The sequence below is a fragment of the Phaethon aethereus genome (genome assembly GCF_964289735.1).
Source record: "Phaethon aethereus genome assembly, chromosome: 4".
Classification (NCBI taxonomy): Eukaryota; Metazoa; Chordata; class Aves; order Phaethontiformes; family Phaethontidae; genus Phaethon; species Phaethon aethereus.
The window spans coordinates 28,079,768-28,101,846 of record NC_138578.1 but is presented as its reverse complement, the minus strand read 5'-3'; the positions used below and the strand labels follow the sequence as shown (position 1 = coordinate 28,101,846).

Here is a 22,079-nt window from a genome sequence, read left to right as displayed (position 1 = left end):
GTCAGTCTTACATTATCACAACTGGTTTTCCTGGATTAAAAGTAATATTTTCAAGTACCATTCTTGAAGACAGATTTTTTTTTTTTCTTTTCCTAGCCTTTTTTCCCCCACATTAGAGTAATGGACCTGAGATGCTAGCAAAGCTAACCTGGGATTCTGAGGGGGAGAAATTAGGGTGAGTTTTTTATTCACCTCTCCTGAAAGATGGTACTGTGCTGAATCAAATTTATTTTTAGCTTCTCAGCAACAGAGAGATGCCAGTTGCTGTTTCTGTTGGTGCTTTCAATACTTTTGACTTCTTATTGCAAAGTAATTTCCACAGCTCTAGTGCACAGACACCTTATGCCCTTTGTGGAAGCCTGCTTTCACTCATCTACAGCACTTGCATCCAGCTTGGTTTAGAAACAGGTTTGCTGCCTTGATCTGTCAGTTTTAAAGTTCATTTTTAAGAAACAGGACTTAAAGATTGACAACACTAGCTGAAAGAGTAGAGAACCAAAGAGAACTTTGCACCTCCAATTCATACAAGAGTGGTTACTCTACAATGTTTTCATAGGAACATTAAAATTGCGTTGTTTCTTTTTAAGGCATGAGCTTCTAAAATGAAAAAGCACTATTTGTGGAATAACTGATCTATAGTCATAAGACACACTATGGTCAAAAGCCTACCCTTCTGGTAAATGTGATTGTTTCAGAAATTGTGTTTGCTGTGTTTACAGAAATAGAATGTTAAATTCTCCACAGAGGAGTAGGCCTTCTCCACTTCTGCAGGATATTATACAGTTTGTATGGACTCAGCAGCAGCTCTTACAGTGACTTCCAGTCTGGGACACATCTTTATTTCCAATCCAGATGAAAAAATGCTTTCTCAGAAAGAAAGCAAGCAGGTCACAAGATACAGCAATTACTCTTTAAAATATTAGAGAACACACTTTCACAGGATACACACAGGGTACAGTTTCAGCTTGTTACTTTCAATATTCACAGTAAATAGATTATTTTTCAGAAGTATTTTAAGTGCAGCTTAGAGCCATCAAGAGCCAGTTTATTTCGTTCTGCAGAAATATTTATAAGATACCAAATTCCAGATGAGTTACTGTTTTTGTGTTCAGACTTGCTCAGACAGTTGTGCCCTACGTTAATGCTGAAAGAGGTTTCTTGGAAAACTTGAAGCTTCACAGTTTTCATCTGTTACAAATGAAGCTCTATATCAAAGAATAAATGCAAAGCTCCCATACTCTAGATCTGCAGGAGAAAACACTGATCATCAGGATAGCTTGTATAGTGAAGACGCCATAATGCCCTTTGGGTTCAGGATATCCATGTAGTATGGTAAGACTTCCCTGTTCATATAGATTGTCCTGAACATTTACAGTCACTTAAATTTGTGGAGACGGAACAGTGAGGAGACCAGTTGGCTTGATCTTGTTGATTCCTCCATCTAGGATGCAGACCCTTGGGTACTTGTTTTTCACTAGATGAGCTGCAAACTGAAACAGATACCTCATTAGCACACTGCATATTGTAGTCCTCAGATTGAAATAACTTTGTGTTAAGGCAAGTTAAACAAAAGAAAAAATTATCGGACCCTAGAAGTTCTTTCTTTGCACCAACTAGTCCAACACAGGAACCCAGGCCTGTCCATTGAAACAGCTGTGATGAATTTGGTGGTCAGGAAAGTGTCACACATAACTCTGAACTTTATCTCTGCTTAGGCAAGATTTTACCTCATTCTAACAGGATTATTTAATCTCAGAGTAATCACTGGAACCTCTCTCAAAGCATGAAATAACAGATATTTTTCTCTGCATTAATCTAAAGCCCAGCTGTTTTCTGTAGGTTCCCAAGTGTACAAGCACGACAGTTTAATGGTATAGTCATTTGCTTACCTGTCAAACTGGTCCGACATGACTTGATTTCACAGATGTCATATGAATTTGAGGTCTAGCAGCTGTACTCTCCCCCACCCCATCCCCCCCAGTCTGCCCATAGGCAGGTTATGTAGTGCAAGCACGCACACCCCCCCCCGTCCTTGAAAGCCTCTCTCCCCAATTATTTCACTCCATAAACCAAACACAGGAGTTGTCAGTTTCTGTGTAGCAACTTCATGAAAAGTTGCTGCACTGATGAAGGAACAATATTTTCTGTGTCAAAATAATGATTATTAAAAAAATCAAAATAACAAAAATTATGTATCAAATTATCAAAATAAAAAAACCCAAAGGAAAAGTATTTTGTGTCTCACACGTCAAACTTGCCTTTTAAATACTGATTGTCATATATTAAAAAGCAAGCCCCCAAAATGGATTAATTGGAGAGAAACTGCAATAGTTTTACCTTATTTGCAATAGCTGTGAGAAGGACTGCCCTACTATACCAATCTTCCAGATTGTTGATTTATACATGATGGACAAATTAGTATCATTTGTAAAATCACCGAGTGCTTCCAAATGGGCTATGTGAAACATTTGTAATTACCTTTTTGACCCTTTAAAATGATTTGTGATACTATTCCAGAACACAGTGCAAGCATCATGTCCAAATAACTAACTTGGTACAACAACTACATTACCAACTCAAGAGCAGCAGTAAGCACCCCATCCAAACTTAGTACATAGGATTCCTTTTTACATTTACATTCCTTCTAGTAACCTCTGCTAGTATAACAGATACTAAGGCAGAACAAGATGTACTACATGATTACCTGATCAAGTACAAGTCCTGAAATAAGCTCTTTAACAAGTAAGAGTTCATAGTAGCAAAGTTTTAAACTCTATCTGTAGCCATAATTTTTTGCTTCACACTGAAGGTATTTTATATATACAAGGAATTAATTTTTGCCCACTTCTGTGCCAAAACACAGCTACTGCATTCCTTTCTCTGTTTCTCTGTGGATGGATTTAACCAGGGAGTGAGCAACTAGTACATTATCTGTAACCACTGAGGACTTGTTGAGGCAGAATAAGAGGTCACAGTGGATCAGTCAGGACATTTTGGCTGTCATGTCTGTTGCAGGTACTTGCTTAAGGAAGACCAAAAGTAAGTTAAATAATCTCTTCTTTTGTTAGTTTGGGACAGTCAGTGCAGAATTCAAAGGATCAAATGAAAAAATCCCCACAATCAAACAATCAAAACAGCTAATAGTGAAGTTAAGCCATACGTGGACACCACTTTTCATGTGAAAAGTAAATGCCGTGCTTTCAGAGAGGCTCTCCCATGCAGAGGTGGTGTAATATGCAGAAACATAACACTAGGAAAGTCCAACTACCTCTCACTATAATCACAGTCCATAAAGATGTGGTGTATAGTAAAACAAGGGTGTTTCTCTTTGTCAAAAATAGTGCTCAGCTGTGCATACCATGAGCTACAAAAATAGTATATATTCCTAGTAAAATACTCCAACCAGATATCTCCACTTCGTATGTACATATCTGTCACCTCACATGCTTTCCACCTGTGACTAATGGCTAGTGCTCTGTCTTGGACACCAATGCTGCTCACAGCTGGCAGAAATGAGAAACGGCAACAAGCGTTTAGACTGCCAGGAAGCAGTATGTTATCTGCAGAGTACAATGTCCCATGTGTCAGCAGGGAGGTTCCCCTCTCTGTCTACTGATAATTTTACCCTTCCGATAATAAACTGTAAACTCTGCTTCAAGTTTTTGGATGCTCTAGCCATAATACAACTACTATTCCATGTAATCTGAAAGGAAAACATGCAAACAACTGCTTTGGATTTAGGGTTTGAGCATCAAGGCCTATGTCCCACTGTATTTTAGAACTGCTTTAGTAACCAAGGTATGGCTGGAAATAAATTTTCTTCACTGCATATGACAAGAGGTTCCTTTATAATCTTATGGTGAGGAATCTCTTGCTTCTTGCGGGCCACTGTGAATCAAGCACTGCAGAATGTGTGGCTGTTAGCAAATGACAGGCAGAAAGCACAAGAGCACAAGATAAAAAAAAAAAGGCAGTTCAAGTTGTCACAGAACTGTCTGCGGTTGTCTACGTAGCTTTGGTGAGAAAGGCTGCAAATACAGCTCAAAATACTGCATCTGAACATCTAGCCAGGGAAAATCCAGCGAGCAGGGAATGTACTATTATTGGTACCTCACTACCATGGGAGTTAGCTGCAAGTCAGGGGCCCAAAGGCATGTACATTGCCATAAACTGAGAGCTGCTATCAAACTCCAAATATCAGCCTCCAAGAGCTTTGCACATACGCCTGTGTCCACACTGCAAAGAAGAAAGTCAAGGTTCAACTCCCAGGGTAATAGAATTTGATCCAATTAAAGACATTCTTAATTTTACCTTCTGCCTTCACACACTGTGTCACTGAAAGTAGAAACAGTAACTTTTGGTAAAGAGTAGATTTAGAAGTCGTCTCTTACTAGCATTGCAGTCTTCCTAATTAAAACTTTGACTTTTTATAGTTCTGTTCCTCAGTACATGTTTGTGCCTTCCTCTCCCAGACAGAGTCATCCGTCTGTCACAAACAAGAACGGGAACTTATTCACCACGTTTCTGAAATGTTCCAACACCACCTGGTATCTTTCCCTGCCAAAATATACTGTATGAAGCTAGTATTTTCAAAACACATGAAAGTGTTATTTCTGGCATGTGCACTGATGGAGGGGCATGACAGGAAGGACTATTTGAAATAGCTACATAGACTTTCTCCCCAGCATGACCTTCATTTATGTTCAAACATCAGTAACTTAAATCCAAGAAATTAAGATAAAAAAATAATCAGTGTTTCCTAAAAAGTTGGGGGGAAAAAAAAATCCATGATCCAAAAAGAGCAAAATTTCATGCATCAAAAAAAGACCAAGCTGCTCTTCTGAATTAATGCCACAGACTTTTTACAGCAGAAACCGCCACCTTGCACTTCACACAGGGCTCCATTTCCTTTATAAATGCTATCATAAAGTGTCAACTAGAAGTTTAATAACGGGCACCTGAATACATAATTTGTAGTCCACTAAATAACCTAATCTACAGAGGTAAAGACAGGAGATAACATGGTGAGGAGATAAGCAAATGGCTTATATCATCCTTAGTAACCTGTAAACCACCTATATTTTACAGAGAGATTTACCAAAACATAAAAAAGTAGTGCACAATTAAATTTCCATTATACAGGCTGATTTTTAAACAGAAATGAATGCCTGTCATTTATAAAGTGATTATACTTTCTCAAATTTATCACATGCTTGTGTTGACATTACTTCTGAGATATATCTGTTTCCCCATTACCACCAACGGATCATAGTCCTCTGTAATGCTTCTGTTTTCATGTAGACAACAACATTATCTGGGGGAAACAGAGTTACGCTTTTCTGAGGTAGAGGATTAAAGGGATGCTATAAGACTTTAAGCTTTTTCCTTTCTGCCTCAGGTGGCCTTTCCTCAAAATGTACTTTCCAAGAAAGTTCCATTACTGTGCTTTTACCAGCAGTATCTAGCGTTTAAATTGAACTTCTTGCTACTTTCACAACAAATACTATATTATATATATATATATGTAGAAAAAGGATGAATATATGAGCAACTTGTTTAATGACTACTATTTGATGGCTTTGGTGAAGGACTTTGGAAAAACTGTTCCTCTATTAAGTAACGCATCAATCAATTCCACATAAAACACCCTTCCTGGTGAGTAAAACTGAGGCAGAAAATTGTAATTTGCATTTGGAAGCAGTCAGCTTTTTCATGCAGCTACAAGTAGTAAGGCTTTGAAAGACAGACAAGATCACAGCTAACTTGTATCAGAATTTGGGCAAATATTAAACATCTTACCCTGTACTGGTGTTGCTCTCAATACAAACAGCGTAACAGGACTGCTCCTTTAAGCACCATCAAGAACCTTCATAATCTGCACATTGGAGCATTTATCAAAATGTTTCTACTACCTGGTTCCAAGCAGTAAATTCACAGCTTTCAAATGTGCTGAATGTATTGCATGAGGCACATCACATTTTTAGACTGTCTACAGCAAAGAATCTAATAATACAACAGCTTGGGCAGCATCGTTCCCAGCACCCTTCGGGCTAGCCATCAGGGTTGCTATGTATACATTCACTTTCACAGACATTCTTGCGACAGGCTGTAATTAAAGGGCAAGTTGGGAGGGAAGGAGAAGTACCATACTGTATCAGAATATAAAAAAAGAGACTGCTGTGACAGATGTTACCGGGGTATAAATGTTAATATCATACTCTTTCAGAGTCAGAAGCAAAAGAGATACTTTAGAAGCTGGAGGAGAAATATCAACCAAATTTTGTAGGACTCCTCCATTGCCACAAGATTATTATTAGTTTTTCATTTGTAAGCACATGCTACCCAAACCTCTCAGGGACTGCAGTCTCTTTTGCTGTATGATTTCAGTCAAGAGTTCACCACGCTGAAAGCACACCATAGTCAAGGTGATCAGTCTAGAGCCTTTTAAACAACACTTTCCATATACCACAAAGCAGACCCAGCACACAAGGTTATTTTTAGTCAGCTATTACTTACATTAAAGGGTTCCAGATAAGTGAAATGGCACTTTAACACCAAGGGAAAGATAAGCACCTAAAGCCTCCCATATGAACAAAACAGTGCCTAGTTAATGGCTACAGTATTAGCATAAACTGAATGGAAGTACAAAACACAAGAAAACACAACTTTGTGCAAACATATATTATGTAAAAAAACAAAAGGCAAAAAAGTGCAAGAAAGTGCAAAAAAATGCAAAACAAAAGGCAAAAAAAAGTGCAGAACTTACTGCTCTAACAAGATCACGGAAAAATTCTTTACATGCAGACCTGGCCAAAAACGAGCACTTTCCATTCCATCAGTACAAAAATACAGCAGCAACTTAAAGGACTTACATGCAAAGATTTGAAAATAAGCCTACACAAATAGGCATTTAAGAGCTGGTTTCAGAATAAATTTTACTGAGAATGAAAGAGTAAACACTCAAATTTCTCCAAGTAATAAATTTCAAACACCTGCATTTTAAATTTTCCACATAGAAATTATATATAAAAAGAAAAAAAACAGCTGAGAGCAAGCACTTGAAAATGAAAACTCAATTGCAGAAATTTAGCTGTTGTAACACAGCTAATTTATACTGACCAAAATATTTTCAGTGCACTCAATGCAGTTGAATGGATTGCAAAACTAAAATGCAGAAAGCAAACATTCTATTTTTGATTCAACAGAAAATAAAAAACCTGCTAGTGAACAGAAATATGTATCTTTAAAAAGATGCATAAAAGTTGAATTGAATAAAAAAAAGCACGCGTCTTTCTAAAAAATTCTACCTCCCCTCCAAGTCTAAAGATTGCCCTAGGTGTTGAAAATTGTTCAAAGAAATACTTAGTAGCGAAAAACCTTTCTTTGTGATACGCAGTACTTTTTACTACCACTACCCACTGCCAGTTTTGTCCCATTTCTTCTTAAACTCCCGGACAAATGTCTTTGGACCTCCCACACAATGGATACATTCCCTGCTGAAGCAGTCAGTCAGTCCTCTTAAAATGTTGATTCAGATACAGTTTAGAGAAAAGCAAAACAACATTGCCCCAGACAAGCAGTATGGATACTGGAGCTGCCAAATCAACCAACACCGTTCTAGCTGGCAATACCCTTATACAAGTCTCCTGGACCTATAACACATTTATTAGTTCATTACCGTCTCTATTTCAGTTATCACTATTTCAGATTCTCTGAACTGGAACACGAGGAAATATAAAACACTGTCTCAGAGCTGAAAACACAGCCCCAGAAAGTGATAATTCGATGTTATAATGCAGTAGCCCTGAGTGATATGGATACAAGCTGATCCATGCAAGCTCATGCAAGGGCAAGGGTGCTCTTTCAGAGGTGCAGCCCACAAAGACAGTATAACCACAGCCAAGACTGACATGCCTGAAGGGAAACTCTGGAGCCGGACAGCACCACTCCAGGATTCAGGTTCACCATCTCCCAACCTTCCTGTCCTTACAGTTCTCCCAGATGATTGAGAAGAGCTGAGATCCTCCTTGCCAGCATCTCTCAGAAGTTGGACATATTTTGATAGGTAAAGCTGAGGACTCCACAATTCCTCATCTCAGAAACATCCAAACCTCTGCGTAGTAAGGCACACAGATGGGCAAAACAATGTCTACATCAAACAACCAAACAGAATTACCAATAACTGTAACCGTCGGTCTCAGTAAAGATTAGAAAAGAGACCCTATTTAGAGTTTTAGAAATAGCCTGCTTTCCTCAGCACCTACTTCAGAAGAGGAAAAGGAACACTCAAATTCTGCTCCTGAGCCTCCGTCTTTCATTTTCCTCTCTTCCTTTGATACCTAGCTGAAAAAGGGGAACATTTAGGTCATCTCTGCTGAGGCATTCAGCGCAAACTAACCAAAGCCACTGACAGGGGTAGAATTACAACAGCATAACACAACTCCTGGCTGGCAGCCCAAGTGCCTTTCTCAGGCCGTGTGAAGAGCAATGTACTGGCAGCAGCAGCTGGGCTACTTTCAGTCGATGAAGAAAAACATGCATACATGTTACAATAATAAAAAGGACTAAATAAAATAATACAGACTCTACAGAATGAAATAATGAAGACTTAACCATGTCTTGGGTGGAGTTACAACCATCAGGATTCACTAAGCCTTTCAATCTCTTCAAAATACAAGCTTAATCTCTTCCTCTTTAAAGGCAACAGAGGTGCCTCATGATTCCAGTAGGCTCTGAGTCTGAATGCAGAAGGGAGGGTGATGCCTTAACCAAAGAACCATGAAAAAAAGCCATTCTGGGAATCATAAGGAGCCCTGCCACCACGTATCTTCAGTTTTCATTCCACTCATTTGGTCACTTTTCTGCAGAGAATATTTACAAGGAAATGTAGAATCTAAAAGATGTACAGTAGAAACATCTCAAGAAGTTTATTGTCTGATTTCTATTTGTTTTCACTCCAGAAGTTTCATTCAGCCCTTCTAACTAAATGTATCTGTCTTTAGAAGCATGAATGCACCTGTGCTTTAGTATTCTATGCAAGACCGGATCTTCAGATCACCCTATGAAGTTTCATGGGTATCCAGTTGTGTTTTTAAGACACATTTATAACAAGAAATCAGCTTCTGCATGCAGGGACTTGCTTCTCTGGCAAGGCGTTTTTAAAAGGCCTGAGGACAATAACAACAAAATCACACAAATTCAGTGGTAATTGGGCACTTTACCCTATGTGTATCAGTCTTCACATAAGAAGAAATGCTGAGAGAGAGAAAATGTTACTTGCATACAGATTTTTTTTTTTTTTTCCAGGCTAGGAATACGTTATGCAAAAAGAATCTTGAACTTGACCCTCTCCTTCTTGCCCTGAAAAAGGTCTGAAAGACCTCATGGAAAAATCAGGACTACTTGTCTTTGCTTTGGAGATAATTCATGTATTTTATCTATTAGCTACTGTGATGCAATAAGAATGACTACTTTGCTTCAGTAACTTGTAGAAATTGTCTAGACCATGTATTTATAGCAGCATAACTTATGTAGACAAAAAATAATCAATGTAACAATCAGAAGTTACAATTTAGAATTTATTTCCCTGCTATAAAGACATGTATTTTAAGCTTTGACTTACCTGTCTTTTTCCAAGGCAAGAAATGAGTTCCTATTAGACAGATTAAAGTGTCCTGTATACTTTATCCTGCTACAGCATTTAACTGACAATAAAACACATATATTAAAACACCAGGGAAACACATAGATATTAAACAACCACATCACACAAGTAGAAGCGTGTGACTGTCAAAATTGAGTTGCTGGAGCATGATTTAATATCAGGTAAGGTATTCCTCGTGTTCTAATTTCAGTCAATATTGTGGTAATACGGATAAAAAGTTGGAAACGAAACAGATAATGGCTTAGAACCTCAAAGTTGATTGAAGGAGGAGAGATGAAGAATTCATGTCACCCTTCCAAAAAAAAAAAAGGCCCAAACCAATCCCCTTCCTGCATATGCATGACTATGATCTGCCTTTGCACTTGCTGTCTCTCAGATTTTGAAAGTGACAAAAATCAGGAGACAGGCTGTTTGCCATGCACCAAAAAACAGAAGCTACAGTTGAGCACTCATTGCCTATTTAACTGTTATACTCCCAAGTGTAATGATCCCTTGCCCATACTGGAATTTACACGGTACTTATCTATCAGTGGATGTGGGAAAGAGGAATTTAATTCACTTAAGAGACACTGCCACTTAACATATCTACAAGTAAAACTAGAATTTGGTTGATTAACTCCAGAATAATGCCTTTCCTATAGATGTTTCCTGCTGTTTTCAGAGACAAACAAGTATCTGCTCTGTTAACAAGTGCCCAGAATCCCCTGGGAGAAGAAAGGGTGGCACAAAGTGAGAACCAGCCTAAAGGAAGGAATCTTCTGCAAAGAAGTGCGAGCCAAGCACCACCATATGATGTCCAGTGCAAGCTCCTCTTTATAATATCTTTATGCTGCTAATGGCACATTCATTAAGGCTCTTGTACATCAGCCAACCTATTCATTTAACTTTTAGGGTGAGTAAATTAAATGGCTTAACAAGCAGGATTACCCTGTTTCAATTCAAGGAAGCGTTCAACTAGAGCCGGAGCTACACTGAAGTCTGCGGCACTGCTGGCTTCCCTTGCCTCCTGCTGGAACAGTGCTGCGGTGAAGTTTTCCCTCTCGCCTATCAAGTTCTAGACAGCATTTTCGTTCCAGTCTAAATGTTTTACCATCTGGCACCAAGTCAAATACAAGATTGAAACAGAAAGGATGTGCAAAAAGGGGAAAAAGGCTTTTTCTACACATCTGTTTGGTATACTCAACTTTGTTTTTTTTAATTTGATTTAAATGATGCCAAGTAGGCTACTAATATGAAACGCAATTGAAAGATTCAACCTTCTAACTACAAATAGCCCCATAAATAATCTGTATTATTTCACACTTACCCCCACCTCTCTGTCCTGCATAAAATTTAAAGCAAACATTTAACAGTGCCAATCTCCATATTTTTAATGGAGTAAATATCAGTGGAAACTTCTGAAAAATTCTCCTTTATGGCAGAGGGTACAATTTGTGGCTCATTTCAGCTGGAAACACGTAACTATGTTTAGAAAAAATGCATTTTAAGATGAACATCGTATAACATTTCTTTGGACAAAATAATTTTTGTTTCTACACATTCACTTTTGCAATTTTTTGTATGATTGGATTACCTAGTAAAATTTAAAAAATAATAGCTATTGTTCTTCTCAAGCCTCAAGCAACATAGTTTTGGATTGGTTAAGTTCATTAATAGTGGCAGACAGTTCTATGCTGCCATGCAGAGTAAAACTGAAATTGGCCTTAAAAAATAATCCACAAAAGAAAGGAATGCTAAGTTTTATCAACACAGTCAAATTGAGGCTGGTTTTATATGTACTCTAAGGGTGTGATAGAGGGGGTGAGTCCCTACCACTGTTTAGGCTCCAGTATTTAATTAATTTATGGTCAAACTGGTCAATCCAGTATTTTGCTGCTATTTAAAACTCTACACTCTTTAGTTAAGACTTTCAAGAACTCTAAAAGCAAATCAAGAGGCGAAGCAGCATTTCTCTTTTATGGAAAGCTATAATATTGACAATTCCACATAAACTGGGTAAACATTGTCTCAGCTGCAGAAAGTCTGGGTTTGAGGATAAGGCAGCACCCTCTCACATGACTGAAGTACTTGCACTTACTAAGCCCACTGCAAGTTTTCTTAAGCTGCATGGAAAGGAAACATTCAATTTTCATTTAACAAAACATTTAACAAATCTAATTTTGCATAAGAAGAGTCACTACATTACAGGAGAAAATTGTATCTTAGCTATGGTGTAACCCACAACCCGCACGGTAAAGCCTCTGTCCTTTCTTTCCTTCATACACTTGTTTCGGGGTTTTTTTTTGTTCTGTTTTAGACAGAATATGCACAGTGTTCCTTTGTTTCAGATCAAGCATATCTGACTGGTCCTGGAAAACAACCCCCAGAAAGTAACTTGGTAGTATGTGGGATATCTCCCATACAGACATTCATTAGTGAATACCAAAGCACTTTCTTTTTCCTGTTGCTGTTCCTTAGGAGGTTAGTGAATGGTTAGGCTTTTACTGAGATAAATTAGGATGTTCAGTGATATAAAATGTAATTGTTGAATGAAGCTGCATAACCCACCATCAAACATGTAAAGCATCATTTAAATCACCTCCATTTGGCTCTCAGCATTTTATGCATTTTGCATTTGTTCCTTTGAGGGAGGGAGTTATGCATTCAGTATTTAGTGAGCTGTTGTGATTATTCAAGTTGATTGATTTCATGTTAAAATATTTATCATGAACTTACCCAGATCTCATGCACAAACGTAGATACTCACTGACTGAAACTATTTGAGATATGCTGTACAGTCTTTTTTATGCCATCTCTGTTACTAAGAGACATGATATATATCACAAGTTAATTCTCTAAATGATGAAACAGAGGTTAACGAAAGGGATTTCTCACGCTACTTACAACTCCCTATACGTGTAAAGAACTCCAACGTGCCGTGCCGATGCTTCTGCTGTCCATCAGAAGACCTTTTAACTGTCCATAGCCCTACTTGCCATATCAGGGTTACAGTTCATGCCCTTTGAGTAAATAAGCTCAATAAACTGTGGTGAACTAAAGGTATAGCATAGCTAACAGCACGTCTTCTTAAAAAAAAAAAAAAAAAAAGGTAACTTTCCTTCACCTGAGAGGAAGAATGGCAAACAACATCTTTCTAATTGTTATTCTGCTGGTTCACAGCACCACCAAATACTTAGTTATAAAAAGGAACAGGCAAGTCTGAATATTCTCTCTATCTAAAGGCACCAACAATCAAAGTATCATACAGAAGTTATCAGCAGGAACCATTCTCCTCTTCATTGACTACAACTGCATGAATGAAATGATTCTAAAATACTAATCAATACATAGTTTTTTATCAGTAGGAATACAAATTATATCTTATTTCCTTTGGACTTCATAACATACCTGGCCCCACCCTGCTTACCTTGTGTGTGCTTCCTAAATGCAAGTCAGTTTTGAAAACTATATCTTACTGATGCACAGCAGAAGTGCTGATGTCACTTCTACAACATGCCAAAAATAAAGAATTTAAAGCTGAGAAAGGTAACGTTAAACAATTTCATTTCAAAACATGATCTTTCTCAGACGTTAATCACTTGAAGAAATGTCTTCGTCTAGAAGCAAAAATGAACAACATCAACAATTAAAAAATCACCCCAAATCCTGTCATCATACCCAAAGTTACTAATCTGAATTATCCAGACTCTAGCATTTATTTACAACTGTTTGTATTCACGCTACTGATTAATTTCTAAGTATAAACTTACATGTTATAGCAATATACTTACAGCAGCGGTGTTCTTCGCTGCATTTCCTACAATCACCACGACTCTTCCTTTAAAGCTCTGGAGCGTGGCAGTTGCTGGGCACTGGACGAGATCCCCTTCTGCAGTAAATGTTGATGCAAACGGGACATTGATGCTGCCAGAAATGTGGCCACGGTTAAAGCTTAGGAAGAACAGTTAAGGACATCTGAAAGGCAGAGAAATCCGTGGTACACGCACAGAGCTGTAGGATGAACCTGCTCTTCATCCTGGCTGTTGTGTTGCAACAGTGCTGGTCTCTTGTGGTAGTATATTTTGACAAACCTCATTTACTATTTACTTATATGGAGAAAACAACTTCTGACACTACACAGAAATAAAGGACAGAATGAAGACTTGTTTGTTTCATAAAGCATATAGCACAGCACTACAGAAATTGATCTTCTAAATGGTATACTTGGCACTAAGGACCTGATATCCACAGTATACGTTTTTTTGTGGATTTTACTTCAGATCAGCTCTAGTCTGATAACAGGAGCCAAACACCAATAAGCAGCTGGAGCACCTCTTCCAGAGGAGTTTTATGCAAGAGCAATGAAGTTACTTACAATAAGAACCAAAACTAACTAGGCATTAGTGGAAAATTTCCTTAAAACGCCTGCCAACCCTTGCAAACCCACTACAATTTTGATCCAAAACGAAATTCTAAAGTACATGTACTCAGATTCCCAGACAACGAGCATCACGTATATTATCTGCAGTCCCACTAACAGCAAGTGTGTCTTGGGTATTGAAAAGCAAAACAACACTAGTGCCAGCAACTCTGAGATACAGTTAGCTGTGCTTCACTTTCAAAGGATGATCATTCAATGAGATTTTATGAACAAATATTGAATGTGAAAGTCTCTGCAATAAAAATTAAGTTGGACTGCTACTACCTAGCTTTTTATGAATTTGAAAATGTGCCATGACCTTGACAAACCTCTGAGTTGCTTTCACAGACTGTACATCCATGCCTAGAACACTCCCCTTCCCCAAGAACAGCTTTGAAGAGATGGGAAACAGTACGGTTCTGCAAAAATATACACAATGTCAAATATCCAGATTAGTCACTCTTTGTTACTGTACTGGCAGAAAGCTAGTTTAATTTCTAATTAAATCAAAGAATCCTTTTTAATAAAGGAGCTGCCTTAAATGGAGGTGAGATTTAATTGACTTAGGTTAATACTAGCATTTATTTCTTGTGACTTATGTAACAGTTTCAGCTTTATGATGATGATCATTGTTATAGTGTGGGGAAAAACATGGCTATATAAAAACATTTGAAAGAACAAAAGGTGATCACATACTATTCATTGATGTTGTCAGTTTGTTTCTATTTTAAGGGGAAAGTTAGACACCCCTCCTTCACTAATCTGTGCCAATCCCCTTTCCTAACCCCACTTATAACCACATCACTCTTATTGCTGCTAACCAGGACAAAAGTACTGAAACAATCATCATGTAGACAAAAACTGACTTTGGACAGATTTAGTTGCTCACATGTATGCCACTGAGTATGCTTAACTGCTCAGAGAAACTTGACGTAATCTTTTAAAAAAGAAATAAATTTGATATCAACATTAGTACTAGATAGATCCAAACTGTATTTGCCATCATCCACATTCTCCCTAATCTTAAGTGACCATCTTAAGCATTCCAGTACTAAGACAACTAACAAAAAGGCCATGATTTTGTGCTACAGACTGAGAGACCATAAGTGTGCAGCTATAACTTTCAAAACAGGAATGGAAGGCTGCCAGTATTTCTGCTAACATGCTTAATGAAATGAACCTTAGCCGAATTGCTGGCCAACAGAGACAGTGCTTTGAGTATATTACCTTTTCATTAGAAAGTCTTCTGTTACAAAGCTGTCTATTGGGAAAAAGGGTCACTAGCTCTCACTGCAACATGAGCTTTATTACAAAACAATGCCTTAGCTTTCAAGTGCATCCTAGTATGAAATATGAAGCATGTTTCATACTTGTTGAAAGTCCTCTCATGCTTTTTTCAAATCGCACTGAAAACAAAATGAAAGTGCAGTTTAGCATGACAGGCATAGATGATGAGAAAGGCTAACAACAAAACATAAGGAATGATCACACTTTTGAAACACCTCACAGTGGTCTGTCACATTTTAAAACAGACTCCACAGTAACATACAGACTGCCTGATCCTATTGTACAGTTCGTTGAAATTTTGTGACAAACATAAAGACTGTTTCCTTACTATGAGAATGACCAGGACACTGAACACAGTATTCCTGTGCCTTCCCATGTATATTCAGAACTGCTGACAGTTTAACAGCTTTGCATATACCCTATGTTTTCTTCTACAACTGACATACAAACCTACTTACTCAAGGAGTATGTACTACATACCAGGCTGCCTTTTTAATAATGACATACCCCACCTCCTAATACCAGATGGGTATTAGGATTTAAGTCCACCCATTACTTAGAGGACAGGACATTTTACTGTCCTTTACCTTTTACCATAAATTCCAATCAGATCAAAACAACAGAAGCAGTGATTACAGTACACTGTTCAAGCTATGGAGATTTTCTCTCTCCAGCATGCCCCCTCATTCAAGAAATATAAATGGAAAGTCTGATCAATATTTTGTAATATGAAAGACAGCCTCATAAAACCTCTTGCTTCATAGCAGTCAAATGATTTTAAAATAACTGAATTTTGAAACTGCTCTGCTAGAGTAGAAGAGATTTAGTACGACAGTAGAGTAGAATCTATTATCAAGCTATTAGGAAAGCTATAGAAACACTTAAGCAAACACCTTGCCTTTGATCCTGATTATAATACAAATAAAACCATTACTGTACACAGATAATAGCCTTTCAGTGCAGTGATTGTAGTCTAGGCATTTTATATTGCTTACTCTCCTACATTCTCCTTGATGATTTCTAGGAAGTAGCTTAAGTAATTAATAACAGAATGATGCAAGTAGACATAGAAACATTATTTAACCCGGCAGTATCAAAGCTTTCTCTGCAGTAACAATAACCTTGTATAGTTTTTAATTCCAGGGACTTCTGTCTTAATGCAGAGCCTAAAAAGTATTATCTCTTGATGAAGAAATTATCGCTTAGAAAATAGCCTGCATTTTTACTGTTTTCTGAATAAAGAGGACCACTTTTTCAACAATCTAAATCCGGGAGTAAAGAAGCTGCTGGAGTCCAGAACATAAAGAGTCAAACTGCTCAGACACATGAATCTCTACTTAATTGGAATCCTTAACTGATGCATGAAATTAATACATGCAAGCAAAAGAAAAATTACTTTTTTTGGTGTTCCTTTGACAATTCTGTTTTATCTACACAGCAGATCACGTTACAGGTTCAAGTTTGGCGTACAATAAAACTACAACTCCTTGAAAATACCAGTTTTATTTTAGACTAGTCCAATTATACTATTCTGCTTACTATGTAAATAATAAATGTACCTCTACATATTAAAATAATATTTTCCTACTTCACCATACTTTGTCATAAGTATTACTAAATATTTAATAGAGAAAAATGTTAGTGGCAGTTTTTTTGCATATATAATTGCCTTTAAAGTGGTATTTTAACAAATTAGATGAAAAAATGAAGTTGAAACATTATTTATTTAAATTTTTACTATATATTTTAGCCCAAATATTGGCATTGATCCACCATTCACTTTATTGTCTAGAATTTACACTTTCCTAATACAGATACAGGATGTTAGAAACATCTGTTATACACCAGAAGATCTTTTCTAATAGTAAAGATGTCGGGAGCCTTGTGAATCTCCATCATTGCAGATCTTTAAGAACAAGCCAGACATACGTAAAAGGAACGATCCTCCTTTCTCAAAGAGATGGACTAAACCTCATGATTCTTTTGTTATTTTTCTATTGAGTATTGCTTGGCCATTACGAATTACACCTTGTTATACAGCAAGCTAAGAGTACATCTACTGCAAAAACAACTACCTACATCACCTTTGCTATTGTGAAAGGAGCAATACTTAAAAAAAATGATACAAAACAATAACAAGTATATTCCCAAATACTCAGTATATAACATTAAGACTTATCTCTACTAAAATCTTGTCATTATTCCCACTTTTAGATTGATGTTGATGAAGATGCGTGTGCCTGGCAAAGCACATCTGTAAGGACTCCCCCTTCCAATACCCAAACCAACCCAGCCCTGTAACTACACTTCTTCAGAAAACCAATTAAAAATACTCCATATGCAAAGAACAATGTATTTGAAAAAGAACAAATGAGTAAGGTGTAGACAAGGTAGCAACACCGATAAAAATATTGCTTCATGATACCTTTAAGACTTTTCTGATTATGAGCTAACTAGAGAACATAAGTTAGGGCAGCCTGCATTACCTGACAGTAGCAAGAAGGCACTCAACAGGAATTGATTTTCCACTGAAGGATTGGGCAGGACATATGAGCTATCAACTCTACCTCCCCTTCCATGTAATTGGAAAGCCTCACACCCTTCCAAAATATTGGTCATATTAAGTGGGGAAGGTCTGCTGACAACACCTGTCAACAAAAAGTAGCATTAGAGCACTCGTGCTATCAGTAGAAAGTGGTTTCACTGGACCCACAGCTTAAAATGGGAAGGCAAAAATACATTTGTCCTCTGCTCTCCATGACCAAAAAAAAAAAAAATCTGCCTTTGGTCCTTCCACGGTACCTCTACCACATCCCTTTCCATTATTTACCATTCTAACACCTCACTGCCTGCAGATAACAAGGAACTAACTGAGAAGCATGATTTGGCAAGGTTGGCGCTCAGCTTTGAAGGATACTCTTCGCTGTTACGAATGTCCACCACCAGCAGCTTTGGCTTGCTAGATTTTGTTTTCTTTACAGGTGTTTTGGAATGACTAGGTCCTGTCAACTCACACAAATCAATCAGATCTTCTGCTGAAATTCGTGGTGACACCTCTGCCTTCAGGTCATCCAACTTGATGGAATCTCTAGACTTTAAAAGAAGAAGATTAATATTAGAGATGATAGAATTAGAGACATGGTGTTCTTTGAAACTTCTACTTATTTGACAACCTCAAAGTGTAACAACCCAGTTAGACAGAAACAGATCTTTTCCGTATAACTCTGAAGTAGTCTGAGTTAAACTATCCATACAGAAAAGCTCCAGAGCAGTCCAAATGCCTATCTGCCAATTATAGCCCTATTTTCTGTTGGAAGTTGTAAAAATATAAAATTGTTTGACAATCTGTGCTAACTATTCTAGTTTTTAGTTAACAAATTATTCACTGTGGCTGAGGGGGGGTGTCACAAAACTTCACAGAATGCTTCTCAGCATCAGAAGTTAAGTAAATTGGCTAGAAGGCACCCTCTGAAAGGATAAGCTGAAGGGCCTCATGCTTGGAGCAGGAAAGAAAGGTAGCAACTGGAGACTTGACACAGAGGCAGGGATGCCTCTGTAAGATATAGAGCTATCTAAATACCAGGTATTACCCCAGCCCAAAGACTAGGCACAAATCAGGACATCAGAAATGTAAGAAATAGTCCCGTATTATAACCCAGAAAATTTGTTCCTTAGTTTTGGGGGACAGGACAGATGATGACACAACACCACATACGTGGTAGTACTCAAGCAACTAGTTTGATAATACTTAAATTGTTTTTCATAAGGGAGCCTTCATTGAGAATTATCTCAGAAATATTCCTAAGCCCTATCATTTCCTCTCTTTACATTCTTAAAAGCTCATGCATATCTAAATTAAGAAAAAAAAAAACTTAACCCTCCGTATTTTTGTGAATAATACAGAATACAGAAATCCTGTATTTTCATTAATTACCAACACATACAAATCTCTGAACTGCAGCAGGAAAAATAAAATAAGGTCACTGTAAAGACAGATGTGAAAAGTTTGAAGCTGTGTTTCCATCTTCCTTTAGAGACTGTTTTACACTGCTGAAACTTTTAAGTGCCATTAGAACGACACTTTCACCCAAAAGAATGAACTTGACTCATTCAAAATAAAGCATGAGGGAAACCTCCAGCTTGTTCAAGAGGATCAAACTCAGCTTCTTTACAAGCAAAAGGCAAAAAGATCTGCAGCATGCCCTAGGCTTTTGACCTTGGTAACACCGGGTTTGCAAAATCTGTTTGAAGACCTAAAAGTTAAAGGACTGCTGCAGTCACTTTTCCTATTATCACATATGCAAACATGAGACTTCTTTCTTTAACCTCTCAGCTTTCCTGGTGGAACATCCAGAACTATATCTGCACTAAAAGGTCCTCATATCACTCCAATTAAATGTTGAAAGTGCTTATTTTTTTTAAATTTTCATACACTATGTAGTTAAAAATACATTAGCATGCACCATGGTGTTAAGGAGTTAATAAATTATGCTTATCTATAGTCCTCTGCAGCAAGAACTTTTTTTCTGTTGGTGCCATTGCCCCAACCTGAAAAATCACAGGTAAATTTTAAAGCAGCTTGTATTCATTATTATTTAATCCAGCAGATACAGAGTTAACGTGTTGGTTACACATGCAAAAAAAACCCCAAACCATTATGAAACTCAACTTACTCCAAGAGTTATGTACATCAAAGATACACTTATGAGCTTAGTCATCTTACAACAGAACTGGTTTGTCTTGTGCAACCATTGTGCACCAGTTGAGCAGGAGGTCAAATAGAGGCAAAAGTTGTTTATAACTAAGTCCACAGCTGTTTCTAGTGAGTTATTCTGGCTTGTCAGGAGACAGGAACAGAGTAACTAGGATTCATTATGGGGAGCATCTTGTGAAAGATCTTCAGGCTGTTTTGATGTCTAATTTTTGAGGAAAACGACACATATTAATGAAATAGCCAGCCATTTCATCATGAAGGTTTGCTTGTGTGCTCACTCTGCGGCTGTTCAGAACCTGAGCACAGGCATACAGAGATGGTCTACAGAAAGTGAAAAAACAAAAAGAACTCAGAGAACATTATCGTGCATTATTTTTGAGAATGAGTCTATACAGTGCAGCCAAAATATAGGTCTAAGAGGATCACAGCAGCAAATTTTCTGCTTTGAAAAAATACTCCATTTCTGTCATCTTGTTTTAGACTGCAGTGACCACACCAATTCAAGACGCTATGTCCTTATAGCCCATGAAAAAACCTCAAGAGAACAGAAATAACATACTGAAGGAAATGGAGGCATTACTAATTAGCATTAGCCCAACTGACTGTTGTTAGCACTAGCTTTTGTTTCAGATTCTAAACATACTAATTTCTCATTTAATCTGAGGACTATTCCAAGTTTAAAGAACATGCTAGAGAGAAGAGAGAGGCATACACATATTTTCCTGAGTTATGTCCCAGAAAAAAAGACTTCTTAGTCCTTCTGCAGTTTGAAATACATTCGCTGTAAAGCAGGTTATCAAAAAGCACTCAAAATTATAAACAAATTGGCAATTGTACTTCGGGGAATTTATTAGCCCACCAAACTGCCTTTTCCAATGTATATGACAGTATTCAAAACAGAATAACTTAAAAATTGCTAGTCTCAGCATATACTTTCCTCCCAAGTTCAGAGTAATAGAGGTCACGGTGCTTTATAATCAGAAAAATGCTTGATTTTCTGGATAACATATTTGTTTTAACAGCATAGCCAATACTCAAGAAAGACCTGTTTCCATAAAAATAAGTGTGACAAAGGACATGGCCACCTCCCAGTTGAGTAGCTGGATTTCCCCAAAAGGAGTCCAATGGGACTTTGTATCAAAGGAGAGGAGGAAGAATGAAGTCAAACACTTGCCAAATGAGTTCAGCAGTCCACATCTCGGGGATTCACAGCAGACACAAGTTTGCAATATCCAAGAAAGGCAGTAACGTATAAAGAGCAGCGATTACATAAATACACATTTGCCTGCAACAGCTTAATTTGCCCGATGACTAAAACCGGCAGACATCACTACACCCTCCTCAGGTGACAGCTTCTCCCTCAGGAGACTGTGGAGCAACACCGAGGAGGGAAGAGAAGCAAGTCTGCTGCAAAAATTGTTCAATCCTTGAAGCAGGGTCAGGCGATTACAGGTAAAAAACACTCACGTAGCGAAGTCGGGCATTATAAATGTGGACTATGCCAGTGAAGCTGATTGAGATGACCTGAATGAAGTCTTCTGGAGAAACATTTACATTATGATGGACTCTAATTACACAACCACTTCCTACTTTTATTTACACAATTCTTGTCTACTTCAGCAGGTAGGATGAATGCCTCAGGAAAGAATAAAAGTTTAAGAGGAAAGCATGAAGTCTACAGCGGAAAACAAACCAGTCAAAATTCACCTACACTTATATAAAAATATTTTCTTCTTATGTAAAAGTATAAAGCCATGAGAAGTGCTCCACAGGGAGACACTATCTGTCCTGTGAATAGGTTTTAATATCCAGGACAAGCACTTCTTTCCCTTTAACCGGGTTGAAAATAAGGAGAAACACATTCAACTGAATTTCACAACCACATTTGCTGTGCTTTGACCTAGTGTGTCCAGATTTGTCTAAACGGTATATTAGTGATACAGTATCTCTATATAGGCTTTGAACAAACTGCAGCATAAAGCTCCTTGACAGACTTGCGGGAAATAGAATTGCAG

General features: G+C 37.6%; 1 protein-coding gene across 3 annotated transcripts in view; it reads right to left on the bottom strand.

Moving 5' to 3' along the window:
• Positions 1 to 1,379: 1,379 nt before the first annotated feature.
• The window catches only part of TBCK (TBC1 domain containing kinase), a gene marked incomplete at both ends in the record, with an annotated part of 110,687 nt that continues 89,987 nt past the window's right edge, over positions 1,380 to 22,079 (bottom strand). For all 3 annotated transcript variants that reach the window (XM_081999268.1, XM_081999269.1, XM_081999270.1), the window contains 3 exons: positions 1,380 to 1,490; positions 13,435 to 13,594; positions 18,268 to 18,443. In XM_081999268.1, the coding sequence (XP_081855394.1) occupies positions 1,380 to 1,490; positions 13,435 to 13,594; positions 18,268 to 18,443 (447 nt within the window). The remainder of the gene's footprint in view (positions 1,491 to 13,434; positions 13,595 to 18,267; positions 18,444 to 22,079) is intronic.